At 35.7% G+C, this 18,414-nt stretch overlaps 1 protein-coding gene across 1 annotated transcript in view; it reads right to left on the bottom strand.

Annotated features, from left to right (window-relative positions):
* Positions 1 to 10,564, bottom strand: part of LOC134531015 (prothymosin alpha-like) — a 44,554-nt gene extending 33,990 nt beyond the window's left edge. Inside the window, exon 1 of the mRNA XM_063366454.1 lies at positions 10,094 to 10,564. Coding sequence (XP_063222524.1) covers positions 10,094 to 10,207 — 114 coding nt within the window. The 5' untranslated portion in view covers positions 10,208 to 10,564. The remainder of the gene's footprint in view (positions 1 to 10,093) is intronic.
* Between the last annotated feature and the right edge of the window lie 7,850 nt (positions 10,565 to 18,414).

Raw genomic sequence — 18,414 nt, forward strand, 5'->3', positions numbered from 1 at the left:
ATATTAATTCATTCCCAAGTCATCTGACCGCCAAAATATAGATAATATTAAAGAAACAGCTACTTTTACCGTGGGATGTCGCTAACAATGCACTTAACGCACAGTAAATTACGAGGCGGCGTGCTAGGCTTATTAAAATGGTAATCTTTACAGAAACGAAATTTCGCACATATCGTTTTGCAATATTAATTCATTCCCAAGTCATCTGACCGCCAAAATATAGTTAATACTATATAAAGAAACAGCTACTTTTACCGTAGAATGTCGCTAAAAATGCACTTAACGCACAGTAAATTACGAGGCGGCGTGCTAGGCTTATTAAAACGGTAATCTTTACAGAAACAAAACTTCGTACATATCGTTTTGCAATATTAATTCATTCCCAAGTCATCTGACCGCCAAAATATAGTTAATATTATATAAAGAAACAGCTACTTTTACCGTGGGATGTCGCTAACAATGCACTTAACGCACAGTAAATTACGAGGCGGCGTGCTAGGCTTATTAAAATGGTAATCTTTACAGAAACGAAATTTCGCACATATCGTTTTGCAATATTAATTTATTCCCAAGTCATTTGACCGCCAAAATATAGTTAATATTATATAAAGAAACAGCTACTTTTACCGTGGAATGTCGCTAAAAATGCACTTAACGCACAGTAAATTACGAGGCGGCGTGCTAGGAATTTGAATTGGAAATTTCGAATATTCGCAGAACTCTACACACCGATACACGAGTCACTAAAATTACATGTATACGTGACTTCCATCCAATCGCATCATATAAATACCACTGTCCTGGAAACTGAGAGCCAAGAAAAATTATAAATGTTTATGAAGTTCTTAACTGATATATATTGAAACATGAAACAGTTAAACTGTAAACACAACAGATTTGCATCCCTGCCAGCTCACACTTGCGTCCGTCAAGGAAGGCTCTTAAAAACAGCAAAATAACCACACAAAAGAAACCCAAATACTTACCACGCAAATTATTCTTCGCTTTTGCTTCGTTGGCAGGGAAACATTTAAAAATGTGCCATTCGCTATACCGTGCTGGACTGATAATTCTACTCCTTTGTACGTGTGTTCTCACTTCTCAAACAACAGACACTGACTTCGGCTGCGCGCGGCAAGTGTGCTTGCTCGGGCGACCATAAACACCCCTTCCTCGCTCCAACTTTACTGCCACAGGCCAAAGGATCCTTCGAAACCCTTGCCCCTTGTCAAAGTCAAGTTGACAAATTACTTCTGCCTTTTTGTTGCTTTCATGGCTTAAGGCAAAAATAAATTAGCCTTTTTGTAAAAAAAAAAAATATTTTTTGGTGAATACAATTTTTTTCCCTGACTATTCCCTGACCTTTCCAGGCTAGTAAAATTCCCTGTCTATTCCCGGTTTTCCCGGTTTTCCCGCCCTGTCGCCACCATGTGCATGTTTCTTTGATTCAATATGCCGTCCTCAGTCATCCCTTCCACCATGCGCAATCGAAAAGTCACACGTGCATAAATTACAAAAAGCGTGGCGTTCCAAAACATTTGAAGATGACAAGCATGGCCATTCTTTTATATAATTTGGTCGAAAGTTCTGAAGAATAACGTTCTTTTTTTTTTGCCCCAGATACACATTGTTCTGTCATACGCTTCATTTCTACAACCGGCACTGAAGAACACAACACTATCGAACAACATAAACAGGTTTCACGTCTGTACACACGACAAAAACACTTTGATGAAAAAATGGCTTTCAAGAAAGTAAATAACACAAGACAGGTTAGCCAAAGTACCGTACAAAAATTATCGTGATGTAAGTAGCTAACAAACGAAAAGACCGAGAATATGTACTAGTTGTATCGTACAACGGACGTAATACCGTACCATTTCTATTACAAAACACAACAATTAATCTACTTATTTCGACAGTACATGCGCACATTTATCAGTTCCGTTATCTGCGCAACCACGTGATGTATTCGAACTGCGTTCACGAAACACGCACACCAGAAACGGAATTTTTTTTCCGTTACCCAGCAGCACAAAGCCTCGTTTCCGTAATAAACCAGCGATGTTCCGTAATATTGTGTTAAATCCGTAATGGTTGGCAGCTCTGCGGAAATATACATGACACAAAAAATTCCCGGTTATTAAAAAAATTCCCTGACATTTCCCTGATAATTCCCGATCAACGTGATTTCCCTGATAAATCCCGGTTTTCCCGGTGAGTGGCCACCCTGGTAAAGGTTGGCAAGTCTGCTAATGGTTTAACAAACTTGATGAGCAAATCTTTCAACAGTTGAGAAAGCATATTTCATAATTTGTGAATTTGGAGCTCTCTTGACTGCAGTGCAACATTTACTGTATCAAAAAGTGGTATTACATATAACAGGAAATAACACAGAGCTTTGTTCACATCATCCATAAGAAACATAAACACTCTTTCCTGCCGTGAAAGTATCTGAGAAGTTTCTTTTGTTCTTGATCCACGTGTAGTTTTTTTCTTCTTAGAAACAGGGTCTTCTTGTGAAGAAGGCCATTTTGAAGAGACATTATCAAGCATATTGTTTTTCCCCGACTTGACTTCTGACTGGCTGCTGGTACTGGCCTGACAAATACCAGCCAATAGATCGTCAGTTTGTTTATCCAGTTTTTTTGGTATCCTGTAGCTACTTAAAGAACCAGAACTAGATGCTACCTGAGAAGCAATTTCTTCCTTGTAGAATTTAACTTAAGGTTGCCATAAATCCACTAGTCGTTTCAAGCATACACCCTAGTGAAAGCCAGCGCGTACATACATGTTTCAACACCTTTTCGACATCAGTGTCCTAAGTTTTTGAACTCTTTCAGTCTGTCTTTCCGTTTGCTGCTTTTGTCTAAATAATAGTATATATCTACCAGAATCTCGTCCACATTCATTTTAAGACCCTTCGACCCCTTCTCTGCAGTCAAATGCAACAAATGACAGGCACAACCTAGGACTATGACATTTTTCTGATGATTTAATACAGCTGCAACCCCATTTTCCAATGGTATGTTACCATCTGTAAGTGTAGCTATAATCATCTCCCCTATGTTCTTACCTGTGGAAGAACCCTTCAACGACTTGACTGATAACAAAACACAATTCACAATTGAAAGTTCAGTGCTGTAATAGGTCACAACTATTGGGTACAGATTCATCATTGCTGCCATCTGTTGCAACCGAAAAAGGAAGTTTTTAACAAATCTGTTACACTCGTTTCATGTTGTTTTGCCATTTCGCCTATAATTGCTGTTGTCTTTGTACGTCCACAACCATACCGTCTTGCAACTTCACATTTTGTAAACTTTTCCGAAACAGATGTCCGGCATGATCCACAACAGAAACACGTAAATTATGCTCAATAATGAATGCAGTGAAGTAGCATTCTGCCCAAATTACACTCAAATCATCATTCGGAACACTGAAAAAGTTTTTTATATTACTTGAGTTGGCTTGAGCTTCAATTACTTTGCGTGCAATTTTAAATCACTCCTTCCACCATGCCCAATATTTACGTCGCACTTACACACTACACGTCGCAAAATTCTTACCTTTTTGCAAACATACTGACCAAGGAAAGTCTGCACAGTAAGACTGCAGAAACGATTGTTTGTAAGTCTTAGTATTGTCTCCGCATCCCGCAATATTATAAATACTAGGGTTAACCGGTGCCGTAGCACAACATCATTCAAAAATATCAAAATGCTAATAGCAAGCAGTATTAATTTTACCACAAATACAAAATTACTTTTGTTCACAATGCCACGTAACAATTCATTGTGCGGTACCGATAGTAATATATTATATACTCTCTTCTCTATGAGTAATACCACAGAATATTCTGTGATAATATGGCAGAAAAAAAAAACAAGCTACAAGCAGAGGCAGTGTAGCCACTAAGGTAAACACTTAATTCTTTAGTAGGCCTACCAAAGCAGGCCTATTTAAAGATACGTGTTTCAATTTTCGCTATTTAAAACATTCGTTCATTAAACTTTCTTCATATAAACCATTCTTCTGTTTCCCGTTTAACCATAAGCACGACTCGTTAAATTGCCAGCTCTCATAAATATAACATGAAATATCAATAGCTTCAGTAATACATTAATTCAAAACTTTGTAAATAATGACGGCACATTTGACGGCACAAAACCAAGAACAAAAAATGGTTTCGTTTGCCGAATGCCACCGAAGTCCTTCAATTTGTGCCAAAAAAACTGTTATTGAAGCAATTGCCCGTGAACCTACACGCACACAAGTGAGGTAGCATGCCACAAGAACATGCAAAAATTTTGAAAGAAAACAAAATCTTAAGAAAAATTATATAATTCGTAAAATTGTATAAACAACAAATATTCGTACAAAATACAAAAAAATTGTACAAGTTGGTAGCTATAATATTGTAGTTGTAAAGAGTTTTGAATTCTAGGAAAATTATGTAGTTTACCCAACTAAAAAACATGAACAATGATGGAAAATAATTGCACTTAATAATTTAATGAGTTTAATAAATTTAGGTTTAAGATTCTCTTTTTTAATGTTTTAATAATTTTGTAGCCCAGTATTCATTAAAAAAAACAAAATTAATTTTTTGACACCCTCGTATGTTTTCTAATGATTCTGCAGCAAGGAGTTGCGATACTTCAAATAGTTTACAAGAAGTTCATTTTAATGAGTGGTTAGGTACTGTCCACACTATTTTAAAGTATTTTTAATGTAGCTAACGAACATAACCAACCAGCTTACAATTTTACACATAACGTACCTAACCGAACAAAACATTAAAACCATAAACCACTGGCAGATAACTTTAATAGTATAAACGACTACTTGAAAAACAATTGGAAAACTTGCGACTAAATAAACAAAATAAGCTATGTTTATCCCAATAAGTTACTCTGCTCTAATACTACCATAATTTTCACATCAAAATTTACGATTTATAAAAATACACACTTTTATCAAGCATTAAACTTTTATAAGATTTCTAAAATCAATAGCCTATCATAACTGAAATATACAGATAAAAGACTTCTAGGAGATAATTATAATAAAAACCAAGTCAAAGGTTGGTAATTATCTACATTTAATATGTAGTCATTGTTAAAGAATTTAATTTACATTACTTACCAACCTTTTGCTTGGTTAAATTTGCCCTTATTTAAAAAAACTAATTCTGAGGGAGATCCTCTTAACCAAAAGAAAAAAATTTCTAACTGGTGTTTGAATCATTTTCTAAGAGGGTGTTGTGATGTTAACCAGTAGATTTACGATTTTAACGAATGGTCATGTTAGCTACATTTTGTAACTCTTGGATAGTAACTTCTGTATAAAAAACTAATAATTTAAAATAGTTTAAAATAGTGTGAATGGCTGGTTAGATTACATTAGCTACAAATACTATAAATTAATTAATATGGTTGTGTTACATTAGCCACATTATAAATTAGTGATTCCTAACCTACTGTTCTAATGATTAGTAATTGTTGAACACAACTTTTCAGCAAATATTTTATATGACGCAAAATGCATTTAATTAGTTTGACCATTTTTCTAATCATTCTGGGGTAAATTGTAAGGCAGGGTCTCAGCTTTTCCATAAAAAAAAATATAAAATTCTAACTGTTATAGTTTTCAACACTGAAGACATTACTCCACTACTTACCCTGAAAACAGAATTTCAAGTTTTTACTGGTTTCCGAGACTGTTTATAGATTACATTTGGTAGCCTGTGTAGTGATTTGGCCGCAGCCATTGTAGTTAGCGTAGACGAAACTGTTTTCACGAGTAATTGGTCTGGTTGTTGCCATCCTATTGTTTATTTGTTACTAGATGCAACTTGATCCTGTGGTTATATAGAGATCCTTAGGAATAAAGCGTAACCAAGGATGTATGTCAGTATGTTATGGCTGAGTTCAAAACTTTTTTCCACCTGAATTGTTCCTATATACAGTTAGGGCAGAAAACAGTAAAATAACCCAGGCTGTAACATACTAATATCCTTGTATTTTTTTAAAACAGCATCCACTACGTTGTATACCAAAGGATCTCTGGAAAACCACAGCATCAAGTTGTAGCTGGTATCTAGTACATAATAGGGCGGCATCAACAATCAGACCAATCTCTTTTGGGAAAACGGTCTTGGCAATGATAAAAACAGTACAACATGGCAACGACTGCATCACTGGCTAGCATCAAGTAAACAGTATGATTGTGAAAACAATCCATGCACAGGCTAGACTGTAACCTTAAAAAGCTATTATTCAAAACCTATTAAGAATTAGAAAATGCAAATTTCCAGGTAAAGAGGAAGCAGGTAGCGTTAAAACACAACATTGAAACCTTCATAATATTTTTTTACGGAACGGCTGCGACCCTTAAAATTTACCCATTCTGTAAAGGTGCATTTCACTTAGTGGTTCAACTATTTTCGGTGGAGGTTAGGTTAGGGTAGCCACGTGAAGGGTACTTCCAGGTAAACGGTTGGTGTAAAATTATTGTAAATATTACCTGGAATGTAAATAGAGGTATAAATTTGTGTTGTACTTAAATAGGGTAGGTACACAAGACATGTTTTCACGCAAGATTGCCCTAACACTGTAATCGCTCCCTGCTGTTTGATATTAGCTGCAACTTGATCTTGTGGTTCTCCAGAGATCCTTAGGAATATAGCTTAGACAAAGGCTTAAATGTTAGTATGTTATGGTATGAACCAATGCTGTTTTAAATTAATATTGAACAGTAATGAAAAATGTTTACCTGAAATAGAAAACAAATTAGGTTATAAATAAGTCTGGCCTAAGCCATAACAACCAAAATTAAAAGTTCCTGTAGTTTTAAAAGTAATGGTTAGCCTTTTTGGTGAAAGTTTCATATCTTGTATCCAAGTTAATCTTTTGAACCCAATGGCATAATTCTGTGGTACATGAAGCTTGCTGTTTTATTTAGTACATCAAAAGATCCTGACCCGACAAAAAAACTTGAACAAATAATAATTGTTAAGTTGAATACAAAATATACTTTCCATTTTATTCAACTTAGATCATAATTTATTGTTATATCACAAGTTTTTGTCATGTACAGGATCATGCCATCAGGATCACGGGATAAATTTAGATATGCAATATGGAACTTTTATCACCTTTTTTTAGGATCTATGGAAAACAAGAAAAAGTTACAGTGAGCATCAAATAAACAGTAGAACTGTAACAGAATCACAATATAATCTCACATGAAAAAAACAATTTTGACTACGGTATTAAAACAAAATAATAATTTGCATCAATATAGCTTTATCAGAATACTAGCACAATGGATGACTTAGCTAAGGGATCCACTAATAATGCATCATAGTGGACGAGGTCATCTTTGCATTGCTTTCAAATTCTGATACATCCTCTGATGTGTCCCTACATCTATTAGCTTCAGAATCATGATTTTGTTTGTATATAGTTTCAGTTCCAATTTTTGACATAAGATTTGTTTGAATTTTTACAACTGTAAGTGATAACTGAAACAGAAGAATAAAAATTACTGAAAAGCAAACAAATTATAGGATATTAATTTAATGCTCATAAGTATTTTTAATATTTTGATAGGCCTACTCAATTTTTTTTATTAAAATTACTAAAATTTATAACATCTACCATTACATTACCTTTTTAATTTGTCATTAATATTTACATTTCACTGAATAATCATTGATATCACAACTCAAAATGGCTGTGTGTACATTAGTATAACCAACTGTCAACAGGTGGTGCTAGCATTAAAAGCATTCGGATACTATCCATCCATTAGAAATGTGTCATTTACATTGTGGCTGCATTTGCTAAGAGATGTAGGGTTGTGTGCTATGAAGGCATCCTTAAGCCTAGTTGACACGATAGTCGCTGTCATGACAGTGTGCGATAGTTGCTGTCACGACAGTGTCTGTTTACACTGGCATTAAGATATTATGCGATAGTTGGGAAAATGTCAGACCTGGTGCGTTGTGTGGCCCAGGTTTTAGTAGTTGCGATAGCTATTTCCGTTAAAAAAAAGACGAAAAAACAGTGGATAAGACAATGGTTGGCACGAAGAAACGAGTTGGGCATTTCAAACATGCTTATAAAAGAATTAGCATTTGAAGACCCCAAAAGTTATGTAAATTTCCTTCGAATTGATGAAAGAATGTTTGTTTTTTATCCCACAAACAAGGGTGTTGTTGGTATTTCTCGAGGAAACTAGCAATCTCAAATCGAGACATTGTCCAAATCAAAATAACCTATAATAAATTTGACTATTGCTTGAAGTACTAGGAACACATGCACTCAAACTATCACGATAGTGATTTCAATCCGTTTACACTACGAAAGTGCTGCGACAGTTGCAAGTACTGTCATGAAAGTTACTACCAACTATCTAGCTCGACTTGATATCGCGATAGTGCTATCGTGACCGCGAGAGTAAATCGTGCAGTTTACACAGTGAAAGTAGTGTGATAGTACAGCGATAGTAGCTGTCGCGGTAGTAACTATCGGGCTTTACTATCATCGTGTCAACTAGGCTGTATGTATTCATTCAGATACAGCCTATATCCAATAAAAATAAATAATTCAATAATATATGACAAAATATTTAAACCTACCCAAACAATGTACTTTTTTTCATATATCTTAAAAGTTATTAACTTCTAAAATTTAAAAATTGGCATTTCTAACAAGTTGGAACCACTGGCCACACCACCCATAAATACATTTTTCGATATAATATACAAAAACGGTCACAGGTAAAAAACACTTGATATATTTCACGTTACCCTTCGTGAATCAACATATTGTTTCAAAATGCAAATACAGGATCCTTTGTAATTTTAGAACCATTAAAATTAAAGTTGTAGTATTCAACTTAACGATTTTACAATAGGTTTTTTTAAGTAGCTGACAGTACCGCCAGTACGCATTACTTTCAACTATTTAAAATGTAATAACATATTTCAACTATTTAAAATGTAATAACATAACCCAACCATTTGATTTCACAGTAATTTAAAATGTATCTAACCAAACCTAATTTAGGTATCTTAAATGTAGTTTACCCAACCCAACCGACCGCTCACAAATAGTATATCAAAGTATTCGTAATTTATTAACCCAACCAATCGTCTTAACTCTAAACTACTGGCAAACTAAGTTTCACAAAACTTAGATAAAGCATGCCAGAAAGTAAAAAATAACCATTCTGAAATATTTTATAAAAATTTTTTGAAAAGGCTGCTCTTCAGAATTATCCTCGTAAATCTAACAACTTTCCCGCCAAGATGGTAACCAACTTATAAAAATGGCTACCTAAGTTCAAGAACAACTTATTAAAAAATAAATGATGCTAAACAATTACTAAAATACTTCCCAAACAATTAAAAAAATTAAACTTAATCGGCAAGTAAGCACTTCACATGCCCAGAACGCAACACTATTAACAAGAAAAAATCGGCATGTGAAAGATTCCAAGGGAGCAACAACCGAGCAACAACCGAAAACTCGTCCGCACACAGCGTGGCAGAAAACTACCAAAAAGTACATTTAAGTTATAATTCAAGCTTATTCATAATTATAACTTAAACATTTTACTATTGATTCTAACATAGCCTCACCCTAAACAAAGATACGAAAACCAGAAAGACCGCCACGTTCAAAATACATGATAGCCTCACGCACGGGTGCAAATAAATAGCAAAGCGCGGGTACAATCTCCAGCCACTAGCGCGAAGTTATCAAATCAAGTAATCGAATTTTTGTACATAAAGTATCGCAATATGAATATAACTACTTATACAAACATTCTTAATAAAATCTTGTAACAACAAAACACCCAAGACCGCCGCGAAATTACCCCAGCCGGCTTCACATGGCTGATCGCAACACAGCAACACTGCATAAAAAAAATACACTAAACAAGCCTGAATGTTATTATAACGTTTCTAATAGACACTAAACCATGTAAATATTCACAACACAGTAACGAACAGTGACGATCAATTACCATAGCGTCCTTTACAACAAACCCACACGGGGTGCAAGTTCATATTACTCACCTCGGATGGCCTTTTCATTCCTTTAACCTCCGCTTTTGCATCACCTCCCGCTTTATCACTATTTTCTGTCGCTTTGTCTACCGCAACTTCGGAGTTATTTTCCTTCGAACTCATGATTTCTGTGTAGTTCAAGTACGCACACGACGTAACGCGCTACCAAATGGCTTTGTTCAAAAATGAAGATGGCGCGGGCTTGAAGCTCGATAAACCGGTGATTGGTTGGTGACGTAAATAATATCTCCTGCTAAACGCCAAAAATGATTGAAACTTGTGTTATTTTAAATTTTTTTAAATTTTATAATGAGAAAACCAAATAATTTTTATTTAACTCTAAATGAATAACATTATTCATAATTCTTGGGTACGAGGGGTTTGAGAGTATAATAGCCTAGAAGTGGTGTCTGGGTTCGAGGGAACGAAACTTGCAGATAGCAAGCGACGAAACTCACATTCGACGCCATTGCCATTTTCCCACTGGATGGTTGCTGTTTTCCGGTAATTGTCCGTGGAACATTTTCTAATAGATTGTTCTACATATGAGTTATATGGCTTCTATATTTTTTTTAAAACCGTATTTATGTGTTTTGTGAACAATTCATACGCCGTAGAAAGCTATCTTTATTTATTTTTGAAAACTTATTTGAGCCTGCAAATAATTATCATAGTTTATTTCGTCGGTAATATAATTTTGGTAGGTAAGTTGAAAATTTATTGAAATAAATTCTGTGACCATCTTAGTTTTTGTTGGCAATGTATGAAACGCGCTATCTCCCATTAACCTCAAGTGAATGAAATTTGATTGAATATGCACGCTCATTTTTTCTGAATATTGATCGTACGAATAAAAACGTTTAACTGAAGTTAGCGTTAGTAGCCCCAGTTTAGTTTTTCGGCCAGTTTTCTGTCCCCCACACTTTTACATCCCCAATATTTTGTGTACGTTCTTCGAATATTTATTAATGTAGTCTTCTCAAAATCCCAGTTCGGCAAGTGATCTGTACGGTTCAATAAAAGGAGACGCCCTTTTCGATGCAGCCATCGTGCAACTTAACGGATTCACGATATCGGATGCGATGCAAGGGTATTGAGAATATTTACTGTAGCGGTGACAGCAATGTCGCGTAAAGCGACCGCGGAATGACGTAAGTCACATGACAACCCGCGACCGCGGATATGTCACGTCGCGCCCTCCTGAGCGGTGTTATGAGTAACAGTGCCGCTCAATAGATGGCGACTTACGCATGCAAGTCGTAATCACAATAGCGGCAGGAATGCGAGTGCGTAGCTTAGCTTCGCGTCTCGAAGACCGATGGGGCGAGATTTATTATCCTTTTTTTTTTTTTTTTTGTGTTTGCGCGATATCCTCGACTTTTTTTCGCACACACTTTTTGTCCCTCAAATTAAGTAAAAGTTTGTCACTCACTCACTCACTCACTTAGCTAGGTACACGGGCTCTAAACTAAATGTTCACAATGCATATATGTTTTCAAATCTTATAGTGAGTATAGAGCTATGAACGGTCAATTACCAAATCATTTCGAAGACTGAGTTCATACGTATGACTAAAATTAAAATATATGTCAAACGTAATTATATATTCAAGAACAGAAAAAATGGTGAATAAGGGCAAGAGTTGTATTAAGCAATTTAATCATTTTCAAGTGCTCACTGCACGAGTTCAGACCTAATATACAAATACCATTTATGGATCATTTAGATTCGGACACACTGCTAGTGTAAGATCTCAAGAACACGAGTGTTGTTCTTTCTAAGATTTTGTGAAATGGAAGCAAAACATGTAAACGGAAATATAGGTAGTCCAGTTGTGTGTGTATGTTGGGGGGGGGGGGGGGGGGCGGGAAGGATGTTCAAAACGATGTGCTGACAATTTTGTCAGGCATTATTTTGTATGTATATCATCGTTGAGGCTATTGTATCGAAGTTCAAGTCGGAGGCGCCTTAAAAATTAATGTAGTTATAATAGTAATAATAGAACATGGAAGTTTAATGAGCCAAATTAGTTAATCTCAACACATCTAGGTCATCAAAGTGATAGAGGCAGTCTTAATCTCATTCGGAAGGAACAAGGAATAATGTAGCAACAGAAGTTGCCAATAAGACTTCAAACCAGGGGCCTAGCCAGGGGGGGGGGGGTTTAGGGGTTAAACCCCCCCACCCCCCTTAGCCCCAAATCTTTAACTAATTTCTTATTCATCACTCAAACAAATTTCATATTAAAATTAATAAAAATTTTACCATTACAATATTTAAATTTAAGTACTGAAAACTGCTAAAATAGCACTATTTTACACCTTAAAATCCAAATTTTCCAGGGGGAGGACCCCCGGACCCCCGCTTTAATACGGGGGGGGGCGCCATGCTTCTTAACACCCCCCATACACAAATCCTGGCTACGCCACTGCTTCAAACAATGCATTTATAGACAACATTATGATGTGATTATAGCTCGGAGGTGTGGGCAAGTGATAGGCTACACTGTTTTTTTTATTTTTTACAAGTAGCAAAATACAATCACTAAACTGCATCGAAAGTTGAAAAAGGACGAATTTTTCTTAATTATAATCAACAATGCTGTGATACTAACTAGAATAAGTGTGTGTGGATGTGTGTGTGGACTCGTGTCGATGGGAACAATTTTCTTAATAATTACGGTTTCGAGCTGATAACACTACTCGTACGTAACATAAGGCAAGATTTTCCTTGTATATTTATAATATCGAAAAGAACAGATCGAAAAAAATCAAATCTTTAAGTAAAAAAAAAAAAGATAGAAATTATGACCCAATACGTTTATGTCTTTTATGGCTGACTCATTCTTCAATGCTTGGAGTTTAACCAGGAGGCCACCGACTATTGAGACTTTACTGTTAGACAACATTAACAGAGCTTGAAGAAAGAATATTTCACAATTAATGGAAGAGAAAAAAAGTCGTAAGAGTACAAATTCATTTAAACATTACTGCAAGTACGGGCAGGACCCATTGTGGTTGTTATGATGCTTCCTGCTGAAATCAAATGACTCAATAGTGATCTTGACACAGCTAATTTTGGTGCATACTTCAGTGAGCATTACCTCCAAAATCTTCAATCATGTGCATATATACCAGCAGGGCCGCAACTAGGGTGGTGCAAGCGGGGCATACGCCCCGGGCGCAAAGCTGTGGGGGCGCCGAAATCGCTTGCATTGTAATTCCTACTACAACTGGTAACTGGTAAAAAAATTTTTGCATGGAAGTTACAGTAGCACAGAAACTGTTACATGTAGGTATGGAAAATGCTTAAATAGCACCATTTTTCCGTGGGAGGGCCCCCGGACAACCGCTTTATTGGTGTGGTATGTGCAAAAAAAAGGGGGGGGGGGCGCATGGGCGCATGAATCCATTCATGTCCCGGTTGCCAGAGACTCTAGTTGCGGCCCTGTATACCAGGCTCAAGGGTGGCATTAACACGAACATACATACTAAACACACGCACATATCTTAAAAAATATATTTACTTACATGTGAATAATATAAAACGTTTGGGTAAAAAAAAATTTTCGCTTAAAAGAACTTCCTAGGAGACAAGTTATTTGAAAGGCGTAATGTACTCACTAAAGGCAAAGTGACAAGTAAACTATGAATGTTAGTAGCCGACATAAATCAAGATCACTTTATGCTATACTTTCAGCAGAGGCGCACACAGGAATTTTTTTTTTTGGGGGGGGGGGGGGTTTGAAGTTGGTTTTTTTATGAAGGAACACCGGTCCTCTCCTGGGAAAATTGGGATTTTTAGGTGAAAATTTGTGCTATTTAAGAATTTTTTGTATCTAATTATTGAATATACTGCTGGTAGAAAAAATAATAATTTGCAGTACGGTACAAAATTTTGTTTTAGACAAGAATCAAACAAAGATATTTTTATCAAACCAAGGGTCTCGTCCGCTCAAAATCAGTATTATTTTAATACCAAGAGAATCATATCATGCATTAAAGTCCACATTCTGTGCAACTTAAATCACTGACAATGATGGTTTGCTTTTTACTGCATTCACACACAAATTAAGTTCACTCTACGAGTAAAAACAAAGGGTATAAATTTCACACTTATAATGTCTAGTTAAAACTGCAAAAAATACAGTCCAAAATTATGTAAAAATTGAGATAAACGTAGCGCACAAACAATTCTTAGTTTTTGTATAACACAACCTAATTTGTAAAAAAAATTAAAGTAATTCACGGTAGCAGACTACAAATGTAATATTAACACCATAATGTATCCACTGACGTGAAAACATCTCACAAAGTTTGGTAGATTGAGCGCTGTCCATAGACCATCGTACATATTTTGCTGGGACTGGGAATGTTTTTACTTTTTCCATTCTAGATTTTTGACGTGACAACGTCTAATAAATCGATGAACGCCGGCTGCACGCACGAAAAAGTGTCCCACTACGGATGTTCCACTACGGATGTGTCCTATTTGCTCATTGTACGCATGCGTGCCATCTCTCTTCATGCTCATTGTAGGGCCTACGCATGCGTGGCATCTCTTCCACTCGATTGGAACGACCATCGATTTGACTTTTCAATCATATTTTCGTCGTTTGAATTATTAATATTATGTAATTTAACGATTGTCCACCGATTTTCAGCACAATCGGTACAGTTATTTAAAAGTAATGTTGAATATTTAAATACGTTTTGAACCAACAATGGTGTTTTACAGTTACACATAATAATTCAAATTACAACCGGGATATTTTGCACAATGTTTTAAAAAATATTGTAACACATTATAAATAAGTTTGGTTTATTTGGGATGCGTATTTGTTATAAAATCGAGTTATAAAAACGAAATAATATTATTTCCCTACCGTGAACAAAATTTTTATAAATTTATATATATAACATCTGAAACTATTAATTTTCGAATATGGCCTCGTGGGTGAGCGATCAGCGGCGCTACCTGATAAAAGTATGCAGAGGTATATTTTATCATACAAAAGATAGAAAAATTTTTAAAAAAAATTCTTCCTCAAAGAATATAATATTTTTAATGCCTAAATGGTTTCGTTGCAAAAACCTATTACGGCTCAGTCTCAGGCCGAATATGATATTTCCTTTTCTTCTGGATCAATAATTTCATCAATGTTTTGTTATGACGTTGTCACGTTAAACTATCGTCCATAAACCGACTTTACAGAGAACCAATTTTTTCTTCACATTTTCGGAGGGGGTTTACACACCCCCCCCCCCCCCCTGGGTGCGCCTCTGACTTTCAGCCATTATCTTTTCAAGAACTATAATTGCATGTCATAATATTCTTATTATATCAAAGAAAACCGATTGGATTGCAACTGCAAACTAGTATGCACGGAATGTGCCACTAACATAAACAAATATACTTGCAAGTGAGTGGATTACACTGTTTAACGGAACTATCGCAAGCATAGCTATTTGATATGTCAGCAGTAAACTACATTTTAAACTACTTTATCCGATACTGAACGATGCATTGTTTTGCTACTAGCGATGTAAATTATGTATTATTTTTTAAAGTGAACTCTATTTTGCCGAAAAGCATAACCCAGAAGAAGCAGATTTTTTCAGTGCTTTTTAAAATAGGTATATGTGTTAAAAAAAAAACTTAAAGAAGATATTCCTGGTGCACTTAATAGTATTTCTACCCTAACTGAAGTTGAGGTAATTAGGCGTTACACTGCAGCTATAAGAGCAAATTCAGCTGCAGTTAGTTCGCAGAGTGGATGTCTTTCCAGTATTCAGAAGGCCATTTGGTGAATGGAAGAAGTTAAATTTAATATAGCCTAGTGCAACAACGAAGACTGTTTTAAAGAAACTTATAAAATAGTTAATCGCTAGGAAATCGCGATACCAAATAAAACAGACTTTCAAAACATTGAAATATCATTACTAAAAAAACTTTTTATATTTATTTTGAAGTTTCAAACTCAGTGAAATCATTTTAATACGTTCAGTGTCATGTTAGTAATTCACGCATTAATAATTAATTTTAAGTACGCTATTAATGTGAATTTAAGTACGGTATTAATGTGATTTTATGTTAATACATATACAATACATTTTATTTGAAGAACGAAAGTAGTGTAAAGTAGTTCCTTCGGGCACAATGTTATTCTTATGGAACTACGATTTTGCTGGTGGCGGCTTGCCAATCGTAAGGATTCGGCCATCTTGAACTCAAAATTCCTCAAAAATGACTCAAAATACCTTAACATTTCCTTATTTCGAAGGAACAATTCCCGTTCTGAGGAAAAATTTTCCGTAATATTTCTCAAATTTAAAAAATTCTAAATTCGGAATCACTCAAAGGATTTTTGCCATTTAAAGAAATCAATGTTCAAGAAGCGGCTTTAAGTCCGCGACTACAAGCCACCATGGTCATGACTCATGACCTAGACCTTGACCATAAACTTGAAATTCATTTTGACCAAAAAATTTCGTAAATATTACAAAAAATATAAAATAATTGCTTTCTTCAAATGTTTATTTACGCAATCAATCCGAGTCCTCGGTTATATTTCCGGTGAGAGTATATATATTATATACTAGCTGCCCGACCCGGCTTCGCACGGCTAAACTAATGGAAAAAAATTAAGCCACATCTCCCATTTACAGTAATGGTAAATAAAAAAAAATTCAGTGAAAATGTATTACAATGCTGTATAATGTACCGGAGAGAAAATGAATAGCACCGATGGTTTCCCGACTCGTGCACGGAACGTACAACTAATGTACCCGTACTTCGCTACGGCAGTCTACAGGCAGATCACTCTTGCGCCGCTCATTATACATGCCCCTCCTTGTGGGTACGCCACTGCCGCGCGATGCCCGTTGCCATGGAGACGCAGAAGGCATGAACAATGCAAAATCCTGTTCTCATGCAGACAAAGTACCCACTGTTGCCTGGTTTTAACCACCCATGGGATCTAATTTTCGGAAAATGTCATCCTGCGTAACATAAGGAACATTACTGTGAAGTTTCAAGTCAGTAAAATATATATACTTGAAAAAAAGGGCAATTTTTGATATTTAAAGTACCCGCCAAAATTTCAACGGTGACGAGGACTGCACTAACAATGAAATAGTCGTTACCATAGAGACGAATGAAGCATCAACAAAGCAACAACCGTTGCCATGGTGATTTCCTACCAAAAACTGGAAATTTTGATATATTACGCCCCGAAACTCCCCTTGGGATCGGATTTCCGCAGAATCCGTTCTTAGTGAGCGTCTACATCACAAAATGAGTAACTATGCTAAATTTCAAGTCAATTGGGTGTATAGTTTTAGAGATCTCGTGATGAGTGAGTCAGTGAGCGGTATTTTATCCCCTTGGGGGAAGAATTTAAAAAAAATCCTTTCTTAGCATATGCCTACGTCATAACATCTACCTGCATGCCAAATTTCATCCCGATCCGTCCAATGGTTTGGGCTGTGCGTTGATAGATCACTATGTCAGTCAGTCACCTTTGAGTTATATATATATATATATATATATATATATATATATATATATATATATATATATAAACAATTCTAATGAAAATTTAAAAATTTAATAAAAATTGCTTACATCACACCCACCATCTTGGATTCTAGAAACGTTAAACTTTTCGTTACGGCCGCCACCTTGTAAATCTTTACTTTTTATTCTAAAAAATCTGGAAAAAATTTTAAATTAATAATTTTTTTAGTTCAACCATGTTTTATCATGACGTACGACCACCAAATTAAAATTTGTTAGTATTATCGTAAAAAATTCGGGAAAATTATAAATTTATAAACATTAATATAATTAAAATAAAATTTTAATTTAAAAACGCTCTTACAATATGGAGTCTTCCGTTACAAACCAACGTGAACAAAACAATGGCGATCGATCTTCCTCCATGGAAGCCACTGACAGGCTGACCTCCCACCACCTATCATCTCAGATCAATCGCTTAATGAAGACACCCCAAGCAGCCATTGCTGACTGACTAACAGGGATATCATCATCGCCAGTAGCGGACCCAGTGGCCGAGTACCCGAACTTGGCATCGAACCCAGAGGCCCGCGAGGAGTCCCAGACCGCTGAATGCGGCCTCTGTCCTCCTATTTTGTGCCTATATAAAAAAAGTTTTATCGTGAATTGTGAAATAACTGACTTTGAAAATTCACTGCGAAGCTTAGTGACTACAAATGGCCTTAGTTAAATTTAATTTACTTTCGAGGGAAATGAATTAATTTTTTACGTTAAACTCCTGTGTTGTCCAGCCCTCCTTTAAGTGGGGGGGG

Source organism: Bacillus rossius, chromosome 3 (assembly GCF_032445375.1).
Source record: "Bacillus rossius redtenbacheri isolate Brsri chromosome 3, Brsri_v3, whole genome shotgun sequence".
In the NCBI taxonomy this organism is placed as follows: domain Eukaryota; kingdom Metazoa; phylum Arthropoda; class Insecta; order Phasmatodea; family Bacillidae; genus Bacillus; species Bacillus rossius.